At 42.1% G+C, this 16,840-nt stretch overlaps 1 protein-coding gene across 2 annotated transcripts in view; it reads right to left on the bottom strand.

The window, feature by feature from the left end:
* fhod1 (formin homology 2 domain containing 1) overlaps window positions 1-16,840 on the bottom strand; it is a 343,619-nt gene that overhangs the window by 149,837 nt on the left and 176,942 nt on the right. For both annotated transcript variants that reach the window (XM_078544152.1, XM_078544153.1), the window contains exons 5-6: window positions 16,186-16,291; window positions 5,410-5,504 (exon numbers count right to left, since the gene is read on the bottom strand). In XM_078544152.1, coding sequence (XP_078400278.1) covers window positions 5,410-5,504; window positions 16,186-16,291 — 201 coding nt within the window. The remainder of the gene's footprint in view (window positions 1-5,409; window positions 5,505-16,185; window positions 16,292-16,840) is intronic.

Here is a 16,840-nt window from a genome sequence, read left to right as displayed (position 1 = left end):
TATGCTCCGCAACCCTGCCATCCCTCCTTCTCACCTCCCAGTACCGGGAAGAGGGAATAAGTCAGTAACATCTGATCACCTACGTTCCAACAGGCAAGAACCAAAACCCCAAAAAACCAGATTGCAATAGGCAAGCCCCTTTATCTCCCCTGCCTCCATCCAACTGTGCCCCCCCAGGAACCTTTGAATAAAACTGTCTCAATCCTCCAACTCTCAGCATCTGCTGAGCCATCCCTAGTGCCGCCCTAACACCATTCCCTGGAAATGCCATCCACTCACAGTGCACATGGTTAGGTCTGCAGAAAAATTTGTTTTCAATTGGTGGAACAAACTTGTAGATTGAAAAAGAATTTTAATACTAGAACGCATTGTGTCATAACTAGGTTATTTTTAACTTAGTGCATTTAAAAAAAGTCAAACTCTTTAAGACAAATCCAATTAAAACAATACACCAAGGAAGAAACTTGAGTTAACCCACCAAAATTGTTGAGATTTCTGTTAAGTCTGACACGGCACAGGATACAAATTTCTGCTGATTCCAGCCCTGCTCTGGTATGGACCCCTGCTGGCAGACTGAATGGACAGCACTTTTCTCACTTGACATAATTATAAATAACCACATTGACACATCATTAAAAACAGCGTTCTTTGTTGACAACTGATGGAAGAAACTATAAATCAGTAATCTGGTGAGATGTGCTTTGTAAATGGAATGGCTGGTCTCAAAATTTAATTGGCGAATTTAATTTCTGTGTAAAACAAACATATTGGCCTGTCAATATGGTAATATTCATTGTATCGCATGAATATATATTTTTCCATCTCTTCTACTGATCGTTTTCCATTAATACCAAATATAAAAAGTAAATGCACAAAAATTATTTGTGGCTCCTTCGTCACATCACACTTTTATTAAGTCTAAAGCAGGTGCTTAAAAGTTAGCACCTTATAAACATCTCTATAAAAAGACACACACACACACATGCGCATGTTAAGATGAAACGGCTGCTTCCTGTTCAGCTGCATGCAGCTACAGGACACATAAAACAAAATCTGCCAGTTCAATGCAGCTCGAAATATTAGTGCGAGTCAATGGATTGTTGGGGTTCTGCTAAAGTGAAAGCAGCTGGCTTTTGATTCATTCCACTTGCAGTTTAAACCAATACAACATGTTACATGTCGCCAGAGGAAATGGAGGTTACAATGGGCTCTAGTTTCCTGTAATATTGTTCTTATTACTTACATCTTACCTTGACAACACGGGGAAAAAGATGCATCACTTGTATGTCATTCTGAATTTTGTTTCATAAGGTTGAAGCTAATCAGGTTATAAACTGTCATGAGTATAAATGAGCTCCATTATTTCAAGAATTAGAACTAACTGGTAGATTGTGAAGGTATTGCTCATGGTAAGTCAGCGAACATGCTCTTTTATAATGGATTATAATGATAGGACTATCAGCCTTATAGGGCTCCCTCTAGTAATTCTACATCTTTCCTGTAGTATGTTGAACACTGGAGCTTTACTCTAGAAGCAGCTTCACCAAAGCTAGATGCAACTTTAAAATCACACAAAAATGAGTTCCAAAGAAGAGTCATATAGTACTCGAAACGTTAACTCTGTTTCTCTCTCCACAGATGCTGCCAGACCTGCTGAGTTTTTCCTGCACTTTGTTTTTATTTCAGATCTCCAACATCTGCAGTATTTTGCTTTTATTTAAAATCGCCCCCTTTGACTTATGTCATACCTTTAACAGGTGTGTTGAATTTTATTCACTGCCTAACAGTTTTGACAACCTGTCCACCAAACCTCCCAGATCACTTTCCTCCTCAGTTACCTCAAATACGTTACCATTCAATAGCATTGTCCACATTCTCACTTCTTTGGCACAATTACATGATTATCCATAGTGATTTTTATTGCACGTCAGAAAAATTTCTTGAAAGACTTGCAAAAAAAACTTTCCTAAACATTTTGACCACCTCCTAGGAAATATGGCTGGAAAGTGCATGCTTTTAGAAGCCGAGTGAGTGTCGGATTGGACTGTGATTCACACCATGGTCGAATTGCCTGCTGACAATCCATGCTCACATCTGCAGTATTTTGATCCCTTGAGGGCAGTTGTTGTTGCTGTTGGCTCGTGTGTGTAATTTAGTACTTTTACTCGAGTTACAATGTGTCCTTGCTCTTACCTTTAACGTTAAGCCACTAGATGGTTTAGAAAGCATGACTGAGGTTTTGAGGAAAGAACGGTGGCAAGGGAAGCACATTGTCCATTCGTTTTGTTACTGTGCTTCCCTTGCCACTGTTCTTTCCTCAAAAGCTCAGTCATGCTTTCTAAACCATCTAGTGGCTTAACGTTAAAGGTAAGAGCAAGGACACATTGTAACTCGAGTAAAAGTACTAAATTACACACACGAGCCAACAGCAACAATAACTGCCCTCAAGGAATCAAAATACTGCAGATGTGAGCATGGATTGTTAGCAGGAAATTCGACCATGGTGTGAATCACAGTCCAATCCGACACTCACTCAGCTTCTAAAAGCATGCACTTTCCAGCCATATTTCCTAGGAGGTGGTTAAAATTGGGAGCCTGGACTAATTTTTCCCTCTGTAGCCTTGAGAACCAAGTCCAATTGCAACAGGAAGGAACACATGGAATAGGAGTAGCCCATTCAGCCCAAAAGAGCCTGCTTGATTAGAACATGGCTGATCATCTATCTCCATATCACTTGATGTCATTAGTCATTGAATTTTAACGGCAAAGAAGGAGGCCATTCGTCCCATCATGACTGCACCGGCTCTCCAAATGAGCATTATGACCTAGTGCCATTGCCTTGCCTTTTCCCTGTACCCTTGAATATTGTTTCTATTCAAATAATCATCTAATGCCCTCTTGAATGCCTCAATTGAACCTGCCTCCACCACATTTCCAGGCAGTGCATTCCAGACCCAAACCACTCGTGTACAAAAAAGTTTTTTCTCACATCACATTTGCTTCTCTTGCAAATCACTTTAAATCTGTGCCCTCTCGTTCCTGATCCTTTGACGAGTGGGAACAGCTTCTCCCTATCTACTCTGTCCAGCCCCCTCATGATTTTGAACATCTCTATCAAATCTCATCTTAGCTGCCTTCTTTCCAAGGAGAACAGTCCCAACCTCTCCCATCTGTCCTCATAGCTGAAGTTTCGCATCCCTGGAACCATTCTTGTAAATCTCTTCTGCACTCTCTCCAATGTGTTCACATCCTTCCTAAAATGTGGCGCCTAGAACTGTACACAATATTTCATCTGAGGTCTAACGAGTGTCTTATATAAATTCAGCATAAACTCCCTGCTCTTGTACTCCATGCCCCCATTAATAAAGCCCAGGATACAATGTGCTTTATTAGCTGCTCTCTCCACCTGTCCTGCCACCTTCAATGATCTATGCACATATACACCCAAGTCTTTCTGCTCCTGCACCCCCTTCAAAATTTCACCCCTTATTTTATATTGTCTGTCCATGTTCTTCCTACCAAAATGCATCACCTCACACTTCTCCGCATTGAACTTCATCTGCCACCTACCTGCCCACTCCACCAACTTGTCTATGTCCTCTTGAAGTTCCACACAATCCTCCTCGCAGTTCACAACACTCCCAAGCTTCGTATCATCCGCAAAATTTGAAATTGTCCCCTGCACACCAAGATCTAGATCATTTATATATATCAGGAAAAGCAAGGGTCCCAATACTGACCCCTGGGGAACTCCACTACAAACCTTCCTCCAGCCTGAAAAATACCCATTGATCATTACTCTCTGCTTCCTATTTTTGAGCCAATTTTGTATCCACGTTGCTACTGTCCCTTTTATTCAATGAGCAATAACTTTTCTCACAGGTCTGTTGTGCGGCACTGTGACAAATGCCTTTTCAAAGTCCATGTACACCACGTCAACAGCATTACCCTCATCGACCTTTTCTGTTACTGCTTCAAAAAACTCCAGCAAGTTAGCTAAACATGATTCCTCCTTTAGAAATCCATGCTGGCTCTTTCTTATCAACCCATATTTTTCCATGTGACTACTAATTCTATCCCGAATAATTGTTTCTAGAATCTTGCCCACCACTGAAGTTAAACTGACTGGTCGATTGATTTCTGTCTTGAACATGCTCAATGACTGAGCTTCCACAGCCCTCTGGGTAGAGAATTCCAAAGATTCACCACCTTCTGAGTGAAGAAATGCCTCCCCATCTCAGTCTTAAACGTCCTACCTCTTATTCTGAAAATATGTCCCCTGGTTCTAGACTCACTAGCCAGGGGAAACATCCTTCCTACATCTACTCTGTTCACGCCCTGTAAGAATTTTGTAAGTTTCAATGAGATCACCTCTTATTCTTCAAAACCCTAGAGAACACAGGCCCAGTTTCCTCAATCCCTCCTCATAAAACAATCATGCCATCCCCGGGATTAGTCTGGTGAACCTCCATTGTGCTCCCTCTACAGCAAGTACATCCTTCCCTAGGTAAGGAGAACAAAACTGTACATGATACTCCAGGTGCAGTCTCACCTAGGCTCTATACAACTGCAGCAAGACATCTTTACTTTTGTGATGAAGGCCAGCATACCATTTGGCTTCCTTACTGATTGTTGCACCTGCATGCTAGCTTTTAGTGACTCATAAACAAGGACACCCAGGTCCATTTGGACACCAACACTTTGCAATCTCTCACCATTTAAAAAATACTGAACATTTCTGTTTTTTCTAGCAAAGTGGATAGCTTCACATTTATTCACATTATATTCTATCTGCCATGTTCTTGCCCATTCACTTAGCCTGTCCAAATTCCCTTGAAGCCCCCTTGCATCCTCCTCACAACTTTCATTCTACCCAGTTTGGTGTCATCAGCAAATATGGAAATATTACAATTGGTCCCCACACCCAAATCATTTCTATAGATTGTGAACAGCTGTGGCTCCAGCACTGATTCTTGCGGTACTCCACTAATAACAGCCTGAGAATGACCACTTTATTCCTAGTCTCTGCTTTCTGTCTGTTAACCAATTCTCAATCCATACCTGTATATTGCCCCCAATCCCATGTGCTTTAATTTTGTTTAATATCCTGTGTGGGACCTTATCAAAAGCCTTCTGAATGTACAAATACACCACATCCACTGGTTATCCTTTATCTATGCTACAAGTTACATCCTCAAAAAACTCCAACAGGTTTGTGAAACATAAATCCATGTTGATTCTGACCAATTTTACCATAACTTTCTAAGAGTCCACTTACATCCCTTACAATAGATTCTGATAGGTAATGTCTGGGGTAGAGTAACCCAGCTCAGAATCTTTCATTTAAGTTCATAGGAAAATAAACATCCTCATCATCAGTTGTATTCATATACAGGAAACCTAACTCACCATGCTGCCAGTCAGAGTGTACAGCCACTGGATGCTCTCATTATGACCGATGACGCCATTCATTCCATCTACAAACAGCATGATCTGGCTCAGAGCTGTAAATACAAGTTAAAAAAAAAGACTGTTAAATATGTCCTCTTATTAAAAAACACATAAAAGGTACCATTCTAAATTGCAATTTTGATTCATTTGCAAATCCTGACATGGTGTGTTTAATGACCTTATTGAAGTTTGAATTTTGTAATGAAAATCAAAATAATTAGATGCTGGGAATTTAATACAACAACAGAAAGTGTTAGATATACTGAACAGCCAGACAGCGTCTGTGAAGAAACAGAAAAGCTCATGTTTCTAGTGTAAGCCGTTCATCAGAATACAGCTAGTAATATCTGATGATTCCTTGTAGATAACTAAAGCAGATCATGTTGGTTAACTGGGGAAAGGATGAACCTTATTGAGGATCCAAAGGGAAATATTCATATAGAGACAGAGGACAAGTATGAAATGAATATTTTGCATTTGTCTTCACAAAGGAAAGGGATGATGTGAAGGTTATACTAAATGAGGAGAGGGAATTTATGGATAAGATAGTAATAAAGAAAATGTACTAGAAAGATTAGCATTACTGAAAGTTGCTGAGTCACCCAGTCCAGATGGAATGCATCCTCAGTTACTGAATGAAGCAAAGACAGAAATAACAGAGGCATTGGTTCCAATCTCCCAAACTTTAATGGGTAGAGGTGTAGTGCCCAAGGACTGGAGGGTGCTAATGTTATACTACTATTCAATAAAGTGGAGAGGGATAAATAGGGAATTACAGGCCAGTCAGCTTAACATCGATGGTGGGGAAGTTAGTGACAGAAGAAACTTTTATTTGGAAAAACATAGGGTGGAATTTTGTGGCCCCTTCGCTGCAGGACATTCTTCTGGGGAAGGGTGAACAGCCGGAGGCCATGGTCCACATTGGTACCAACAACATAGGTAGGAAGAGAGGTTAGGTCCTGAAAGCAGGTTTTAGGGAGTTTGGAAAGAAATTAAAAAGCAGTAAAATTAGTAAGTGAAATTAGAAGGCAGGTGAAGTGAAGGCAGGCATTAAATCGGATCAGTAAACAAAATAGTCTTAGAAAGGCAAAGTTAAGAGCACTTTATCTGAATACACGCAGCATTCGCAATAAGGTAGATGTTTTGAAGGCACAAAAAGAAGTAAATGGGTACAGTTTAACTGCCATTGCGGATCCATGGGCCTGAGTCTCATGGTCGTCGGGGGTGTGCGATTGGCAGGCCCTGAAGCGGACACGAAATGCATTTCCACTCGCAATGGGCCCCCAAACGCAATTTCATGCTGGCTCTCCAATTAACGGCCAGCCAGCATGAGACACACGCTGAGAAAGCCTCACTGCTGCCAAGGGGAGTGGAAAGATGGTGGGCACCGACAAAAATGAGAGTTCGGTTAGGCGCTTCTAATGAGCTCTTTGAAGGCAGGCAGCTGCTGCAGAGCTGCCCCAGGTAGCTGCAGACCTGTACAGATTTAATGACAAGAAAAAAATGCACCAAACTGTTTCTATGCAACACATTCAAGCACCTGACAACAGAACTCAAAAAACATCAGTCCCCAGGCATGTTTTTTTTATTATATTTCACCCTGGACATTTCATGCTGCCCTGGATCGAGATTTCAGTGAAAATGTAAAGGTCACCTGGCCAATTGGCCTATCCGCCAACCGTAAAAGTGGACGGGCCACATGAAATCGATCTCAATTGCTTCCTTAACAGGCTTAATTGCCCACTTAATTGTTGGCGTACGCATGCGGAATATTGTGTGAGTGCGCAATGACAATGGGACGCGCACCCGTCTTCTTGTGCGATTTCACACACTGTTGGGTCGGGCACGTGCCCGCACAACCAGCGTAAAATTGTGGCCATGGTTACAGGGTGACCAAGGCCGGGAACTGAATATTTAAGAATATTCGTCATTTAGGAAGGATAGGCAAAAAGGAAACGGAGGTGGGGTAGCGCTGTTAATTAGGGACAGGATAAGTACATTAGGGAGAGAGGATCTTAGATCAAAGGGTCAAGATGCAGAATCAGTTTGGGTTGAGCTAAGAAACAGCAAAGGGCAGCAAACATTGGTGGGAGTTACTTATAGGCCACCAAACTGTGGTAATGGCAGTGGCAATATTGGGAACAGTATAAATCAGGAAATTAGAGCAGCATGCATCATGCTGTACAGTATGACAATACAGTAATAATGGGCGACTTTAATTTACTGGGTAAACCTAATTAGCACTAATTAGCACTAATCCTGCAGTGTGTACGAGGTGGTTTTCAGAAGCAGTACGTTGAACACTGAACTGGGGATCGGGCTATTTTAGATTTAGTATTATGTAATGAGAAAGGGCTAATTAATAACCTTGCTGTAAAGGAGCTTTTAGGAAATAGTGGCCGTAATATGACAGAATTTTACATTAAGTTTGAAAGTGACATAGTTCATTCTGAAACTAGGGTCTTAAATCAGAGCAAAGGAAACTATGAAGGTATGAGGGCAAGTTGGTTATGGTGGATTGGGAAAATACACTGAAAGAATTGACGGTAAACAGGCAATGGCTAGTATTTTTTAAAGTATCACATGGTCTACAACATATATACATTCCTCTAACACACTAAAAACCCAACAGGAAAGGCGAATCAACCATGGTTAACAAAAGAAGTTAAAGATTACATTAGATCAAAGGAAGTGGCTGATAAGGTTGTCAGAAAAAGTGGTAAGCCAAAGATTGGGTGTAATTTAGAACCCAGCAAAGGAGGACCAGGAAACTAATAAAGAAAGGGAAAAGAGAATTGAATGCAAGCTAGCAGGAAACAAAGGCGGACTGTAAAAGCTTCCTTAGGTATGTGGAAAGGACAAGTGGAGACAGGAGAATAGAGAAATGGAGGCGAAACTAAACAATTACTTTGTTTTTCCTCTTCTCGGAGGAGGATGTTACCTGTAGGATAGGTAAAAGGGAGCCAGCGGCTGTGGTGCATTTGGATTTTCAGAAGGCTTTTGATAAGGTCCCACACAGGATATTAGTAAACAAAATTAGAGCACATGGGGTTGGGAGCAATATACAGGTATGGATTGAGAATTGGTTAACAGACAGAAAGCAGAGAGTAGGAATAAAGGGGTCATTCTCAGTGTGGCAGGCTGTTACTAGGGGTACCGCCAGAATCAGTGCTGGAGCCACAGCTGTTCACAATCTATATAAATGATTTGGATGTGGGGCCCAATTGTAATATTTCCAAATTTGCTGATGACACAAAACTAGGCGGGAATGTAAGTTGTGAGGAGGATGCAAAGAGGCTTCAAGGGAGCTTGGACAGGCTTAGTGAATGGGCAAGAATGTGGCGGATGGAATATAATGTGAATAAGTGTGAAGTTATCCACTTTGGTCGAAAAAACAGAAATGCTGAGTATTTTTTTTAAATGGTGAGAGGTTGGGAAGTGTTTATATCCAAAGGGACCTGGGTTTTCTTGTTCATGAGTCACTAAAAGCTAGCATGCAGCTGAAACAAGCAATTAGGAAGGCAAATGCTATGCTGGCCTTCATCGTAAGGGGATTTGAGTACAGGAGGAAAAATGTCTTGCTGCAATTGTATAGGTCACTGGTGAGACTGTATCTGGAGTATTGTGAATATTTTGGTCTCCTTATCTGAGGAAGGATATAAACGCCATGGAGTGAGTGCAATGAAGGTTCACCAGACTAAACCCTGGGATGGCGGGATTGTCTTATGAGGAGAGGTTGAGGAAACTGGGCCTGTATTCTTTAGAGTTTCGAAGAATGAGAGATGATCTCTTTGAAACTTACAAAATTCTTACAGGGCACGACAAGGTAGATGTAGGTAGAATGTTTCACCTGACTGGTGAGTCCAGAACCAGGGGACACAGTCTCAGAATAAGGGCAGGCCATTTTTTTTTTGAGGTGAGGAGGAATTTCTTCACTCAGAGGGTGGTGAATCTTTGGAATTCTCTACCAAGAGGGCTGTGGAAGTTCAAACATTGAACATGTTCGAGACAGAAATCGACATATTCCTGGATACTAATGGCATCAAGGGATTTGGGAATAGCGCAGGAAAGTGGCATTGAGGTATATGATCAACCATGATGTAATTGAATAGCAGAGCAGGCTCGAGGGCCTGAATGGCCCACTCCTGCTCCTATGTAGCACCAAGAGTCAGTTTTGAGACAATTATCCTTTGAAATTTTTGTAAATGACTAAGCTCGAGCGTAGAAAGCAGCATTATAAAGTTTGCAGATGATGCAAATAGTAGTTAGTGGTGAGGACAGATAAAGGTTTAAGAATAATAGACAGGGTGGTAAAATAAGCAGAAGCAAGGAAGATGGAGTTCAATGTGGAAAAGTGAAGCAATGAACTTTGGAAAGGAAGTATACAATAAATGCCATGATTGTGAAAAGTGTATGAGCTGAGACACCTTGGTGTCCATATACATAAGTTGTAAAGGTGACACAGTGAGTTGATAAGGTGGTTAAAAGGTTGGTTTGTAAATAGGGCAACAGAATATTAAAGCAAAGAGATCAGGCTGGAAATTTATAAATCACTGGTCAGGCCTCAGTTGGAGTATTGTGGATAATTCTCGGCATCACACTCCAGGAAAGATGTAAAAGCCTTAGAAAGCATACAGAAGAGATTTACCAAGATTTTACCTGGGCTGAGGAACTTCGACTATGAAGAAAAAATAGGACTGTTTACTTTGGAACAGAGAAAGCTAAGCTATAAGCAATTTTCAAGATGATGAGAGGTTTTGAAAGAACAGATGGAGAAATATTATTCGCTCTGGCGATTGGGTCAATAACTAGAAATCACAGATTTAAAATCACTGGCACTAGATCTATTGGCTCTCCAGCTTCAAGATCCTGCCCACTCTCTGTCCATCATCTGGCCCCTAATTGGCCAATTCGAGGAAAACCACTGCCAGGTGACCTTTTCCCACACAACGAAGCTTGTGACCACCATTTAAACTAGACATCAAGGTCACAAGCCAAACAGTGAAATCTCATCCCATAAATAATTTAGAAGCAAGTTGGACAAGTTCTTGAGCATCAGGAACTGACAGGATTACAGTCAAAATGCAGCCATGTGAAACTAAGTATGTCTACTTTTGCAAAAAGCCAGCAGAGGCGAGATGGAGAAAATAGCCTCTTTTTACACTGTAATGACGGTACCACGATATTACATGAGATTGTTAAAGATGGCTGAACAGTAGAAAGGAAACAGTGGACAAAGTTTCCAGGTGTATTAGTGAGATATTAGTAAATGTGATAGGGGATTTCAGTTATACAAAAGTAGACTTAAATTGTAAAATGTTTGTGGTGAAAACATTTTGTTTGTTTCCAGTGTGTTCCGTAAGGTTGGTTTATCACTCAATACATAGGAACATAGGACATGGGACTCAGGGGGCAGGAGTTGGCCATTTGAGCCTGCTCCACTGCTGGGTAAGATCGTGACTGATCTGGTTGTGGTCTCAACTCTGCCGTTCCTATCTGTCCCCCTGTAACCCTTGACTCCCTTGTCTATCAAAAATTTGTCTAATTCGGCCTTGAAAATATTCAGTGACCCAGTTTCCGCTATTTTCTGGGGAAGAGAATTCTACAGACTAACGACCCTTTCACAGAGGGAATCACTACGTATCCCCTGTTCTAGGTAATAAGGCAGAGTGAGTAAGTGATCTAAAGATATGGTTCATGAAACAGGAAAAATTGAATCATTAAATTCAATGTGAAAAAATAAAAATGGAAGACATGTGAATTAGAGGAAATAAATTGTAACAAGGAAAAACTAACCATGGAATTGTAGATTAGCAGTGGGAAATATTTAACCTGGAGCTGGAAATACATAAGGAAAAAAGGTTGGTAGAAAAGGCTGGATCTTCCTGGGTGAACACAGAGATTGGATCAAATGCAAAACTAAACAAAAAATTAGGGTTAAAAGCAAAATGCCATGTGTCTGCTGTTCCCATGTGTCTGCTGTTGTTGTAAAAAAAAATAAGGCTTACTGAGACCCTGAGCCAGGACGAATACATGTAGCAAAATGACAAAAAAAGGAGTTTGGAAAAAGTAAGATGATAGAAGGTCAGCACAAAAAGTAACATAAAAGCGTATTGGCCCATTAGTAACTAAGGTGGGGAAGGTCATTAAGATGGTGAGCTTGTAGCAGAGGCTGATTGAATTGCAGATTCTAAATACAGAGGTAATAAAATGTTAGAACACCAGAGGGAGCTGTAGAACTGCCACAGGAAGTTATTCAAAGCTGGAACAGTCAAAAAAATACAGGAGCCTATGGTTTCCATCAGAGAAACCTGGGGTGGGGGATAACTAGGGAAGAAACAGCAAAATTACGTGAGAAAGAAAATTGTGCCAGAAGGCTGGAGAGTGGTAACTATAACACACCTCTTCAAAAAGTGAGATGGGAAGAAGCCAGGGAATTTTTGATACAAAGGTAAAACCGCAATGCAGGAAATCTGGAAAAATATTAGAAAATGCAGATAATATGGATCAGGTCAGTCAGCTTCTGTGGAAAAATACTAATTAAAGTTTTTGCAGAACCCTTCTTCAAACCTAAGGACTGATAGCTGGGCTATTGATTGAATAAAGATCAATAGACAGGCAGTTTGTAAAGTTTGGTGGATTATGTTTTTAAAATTTGCTCAAGGGGCATGGGCATCACTGGCTGGGCCAGCATTTATTGCCCATCCCTAACTACCCTTCAGAAGGTGATGTTGAGCCACCTTCGTGAACCGCTGCAGTCCCCGTGGTGTAGGTCCACCCACAGTACTGTCAGGGAGGGAGTTCCAGGATTGTGACCCAGTGACAGTGAAGGAATGGCGATATTTTTCCAAGTCAGGATGGTGAGTGGCTTGGAGGGGAAGTTCCAGATGGTGGTGTTCCCTTGTGTCTGCTGCCCTTGTCCTTCTAGGTGATAGAGGTCACAGGTTTGAAAGGTGCTAGCGAAAGAGCCTTGGTGAGTTCCTGCAGTGCATCTTTTAGATGGTACACACTGCTGTCACTGTTCGTCAGTGGTGAATGTTTGTGGGCGGGGTGCCAATCAAGCAGGCTGCTTTGTCCTGAATGGCGTTGAGCTTCGAGTGTTGTTGGAGCTGCACTCATCCAGGCAGGTGGAGAGTATTCCATCACACTCCTGACCTGGGCCTTGTAGATGGTGGACAGGCTTTGGGGAATCAGGAGATGAGTTACTCGCCGCAGGATTCCTAACCTCTGATCTGCTCTTGTAGCCACAGTATTTATATGGCTAGTCCAGTTCAATTTCTGGTCAATGGTAACACCCAGGATGTTGATGCTGGGGGAATTCAGTGATGGTAATGCCATTGAATGTCATGGGGCGATGGTTAGATTCTCTCTTGCTGGAGATGGTCATTGCCTGACACTTGTGTAGCATGAATGCTACTTGCCTCCTGTCAGCCCAAGCCTGGATATTGTCCAGGTCTTGTTGCATTTGGACATGGACTGCTTCAGCATCTGAGGAGTCACGAATGGTGCTGAACATTGTGCAATCATCAGCGAACATCCCCAATTTTGATCTTATGATGGAGGGTAGGTTATTAAGGAGCAACAGAAGATGTTTGTGCCTAGGACACTGCCCTGAGGAACTCTTGCAGTGATGTCCTGGAGCTGAAATGACTGACCTCCAACAACCACAACCATCTTCCTTTGTGCTGGGTATGACTCCAACCAGCGGAGAGTTTTTCCCCTGATTCCCACTGACTCCAGTTTTGCTCGGGCTCCTTCATGCCGCACTCAGTCACATGCTGTCTTGATGTCAAGGGCAGTCACTCTCACCTCACCTATTGAGCTCAGCACTTTTTTCCAATTTTGGACCAAGGCTGTAATGAAGTCAAGAGACGAGTGACCTGGCAGAACCCAAACTCAGTGTCAGTGAGCAGGTTATTGCTGAGTAAGTGCCACTTGATAGCACTGTCAACGATATCTTGCATCACTTTGCTGATGATCGAGAATAGGCTGATGGGGTGGTTTGGATTTGTCCTGCTTTTTCCAGAACACACCTGGACAATTTTCCACATAGCTGGGTAGATGCCAGTGTTGTAGCTGTACTGGAACAACTTAGCTAGGGGCACGGCTAGTTCTGGAGCACAAGTCTTCAGTACTATTGCCGGAATATTCTTAGGGCCAATAGCCTTTGCAGTATCCAGTGCCTTCAGTCATTTTTTGATGTCACGTGGAGTGAATTGAACTGGCTAAAAACTGGTATCCGTGATGCTGGGGACCTCAGGAGGAGGTCGAGTTGGACCATCCACTCGGCATTTCTGGCTGAAGGAGGCTGCAAATGCTGCAGCCCTGTCTTTTTCACTTATGTGCTGGGCTCCCGCATCATCGAGGATAGAGATATTTGTGGTGCCTCCTCCTCCAGTTAGTTGTTTACACCATTCACAACTGGATGCGGCAGGACTGCAGAGCTTAGATCTGATCCTTTGGTTGTGGGATCGCTTAGCTCTATCACTTGCTGCTTCCGCTGTTTGGCATGCAGATAGTCCTGTGTTGTAGCTTCACCAGGTTGACACCTCATTTTTAGGTATGCCTGGTGCTGCTCCTGGCATGCCCTCCTGCACTCTTCATTGAAACAGGGTTGATCACCCAGCTAGATAGTAATGGTAGAGTGGGGGATATGCCAGGCCATGAAGCTACAGATTGTGGTTATGTGCAAATCTGCTGCTGATGGCCCACAGCACCTCATCGATGCCCAGTTTTGAGTTGCTAGATCTGTTCCAAATCTATCCCATTTAGCACGGTGGTAGTGCCACACAACATGTTGGAGAGTATCCTCAATGTGAAGTTGGGACGGTGAGATGGTCACTCCTACCAACACTTTCATGGACAGATGCATCTGTGGGACGTAGGTTGGTGAGGACAAGGTCTAGTAGATTTTTCCCTCTTGTTGGTTTCCTCACCACCTGTTGCAGACCCAGTCTAGCAGCTATGTCCTTTAGGACTCAGCCAGCTCAATCTGTATTGGTGCTACTGAGCCACTCTAGGTGATGGACATTGAAGTTACCCCACCCAGAGTACAACAGAGCAATAGAATTAAGCAGAGTGGGAAAAGGTAGGGGAAACTCCAAGGACAGAGATGAAGTTCAAGGGTTAAATGACTTGCAGCCTAGAACAAAAGCCATCATATTAAAGGTCACCCCAGTCAATCAATTAGAAGAAGTTTTAAAAAAGAACATGCAAACAGCCCACTCAAAGAAAAAGGCAAGCAAATGGTCAAATTTTTTAAAAATACAATGAAAACCTGCAAGTGTATGTCTTAAAATTAAAACAAAAAGTGTTGGCAAAACACAATGGTCAAAATGTCCTGAAAAATAAAAAAGCAGATTAATGCTAAGGGTGCAGGCCAGCTGACAACACTGTTTACTGGTGAAGGGCGGATTGACATTGTGGTGGGCACTGTACATGAGAACAAGAATCAATTACACGTGGAAAGGGGATAGTGATCGGGATACAAGGTTTATTGACGAGAAAGCTCACATTTGGTGGGCCCATTGCCTGTTCCCAATCTAAACATTGTCATCTCATTTCTGCAGAATCCAATGACACACAAAGTTCAGATTGATCTAACCCTACTATAAATGTTGCTGGATTGCAAGTACAGCAGCGGCCCATAGCCTGTGACCCCGATACATGAATATGAGTAGCAAACGTCAGAGACGTATACTAGAGTGAGTTTCTATCCGTAGCTCTGCCACCTGGTCTCCAAATACATTGAGGTGAAAAAAAACTGAATCTTGACAATCATGATCCGAGTAAAATTGGAAAACCAAAGAAGAAAAAGCAAATAAACAAGTTAGCTCCTACTTGCAAACTATAAAGCTGCAAAGTGAACTCGTCTCTTTGGAACCAATACGGAAGTCCTGCTAGCATAATCTCCAACTACAAAATCTGGTGAGACCAAATTAGGAGCTGTTATACTCACTGAATAGGAGCACTGAATGGTTATGGGATAGAGGTAGGCTGCTAAAAGGGTCCTTTTGATGCAATTGCAACATTTACCCCATAAGTCACACAACCTGTTCCCCGAGTGCTGTTACAACCAATAAGCTGCCTCCAAATGCTCAGATTTACTTGCTGGCTGCAACTCTGAGCTTAAATTGGAAGGCTAGGCTTTGTTGGATTTCATGTGACGGGTGTTTGTGAATTTATTTTTTGGAGATATTTAGAGCAGCACTGGATGTCTTGTTTTATTTTATTTTGCTCACATCATGATTGTCAAGATTTCGTTTTTTTCACCTCAATGTATTTGGAGACCAGGCACTCTAGTATTTGTCTCTGACATTTGCTCCTCATATATCTTGTTCTGGAGCTGAAACATGAATATACATTATACCAAAATTTCAAGTCTTCAACCAGCATTGTAACCAAAACAAGTGGGAGGGGAGCTATTTAAAAGACCACCATCAGGGTCAAGATCAGTGGGACAATTGCCACCAGAGACATTGAACTGGGATCACAAATTGTTGGGGTTACAATACCATTTACAGGACAGGTTAAATAATAGTGCTGCATATTCCTAAACAGGCATAGATAGCAAATATTAAGGAGAACCAAAATTTTATCTGAATCGCAATTTGTGTTTACTAAATCCATTTTCTTAAAAATAAAAGTGATCTTAGAGCAAAATGATCCTGGAGCAATAATGTAAATGAGCAGCCCTCTTAGCTGTATAGAGGTAGAGGCAGAGTACTAACTAACCTCTCAGGATGTAGTTCTGATAGTTCTGGTCAGCTTCTGCTCCCACTTTGATTAGACATGTCAATCCTTCGGCATTTACAAACTCAGGCACCAGATCTTTGTCATCCTACAAAAGAAGATACACATTGGCATGGAGTGACTAACAATGCATTTGTAGCAGTCACAATTAGTCTGACAGTGATGGGACAACAGTTTTTAGGATCAGTTTACAGAAGCTATACACAAACTCCCACCACAACCAGAAGAGTGCACAAAAAGAACTGGCATAAGATGGGTATAAGGCAGCACAGTGCAGAGCATGAATTACAGCCCCATTATTCATAGAGTGGTTCGACAGGGGCTCATCACTCGTATGGGAGAGTTCAACTTGCTTTGCTTAATTTCTCAGCAAAGGCCAGAATCTGAAAAGAAAGGAAAGGGATGGGGTGGGATGGGATGAACTTGTATATATGTAGCACCTCTCACGACCTCCCACAGCATTTTGTAACAAAATGAAGTCCAGTCACTGTTATTAGAAATAATGTAGGAAGATAAATTCATACGATGAATCACACTAGCAGCTAATACAGATGGGCTGACTGTGCAATGGTACAGGAGGATGCCTGGGATCAAGGTTACCAACTGGACAGACATGATTGGGAGAGGGAATCAGAGC

This window comes from Cetorhinus maximus, chromosome 6 (assembly GCF_964194155.1).
Source record: "Cetorhinus maximus chromosome 6, sCetMax3.hap1.1, whole genome shotgun sequence".
Lineage (NCBI taxonomy): Eukaryota > Metazoa > Chordata > Chondrichthyes > Lamniformes > Cetorhinidae > Cetorhinus > Cetorhinus maximus.
This window is presented reverse-complemented; position numbering and strand designations above follow the sequence as displayed.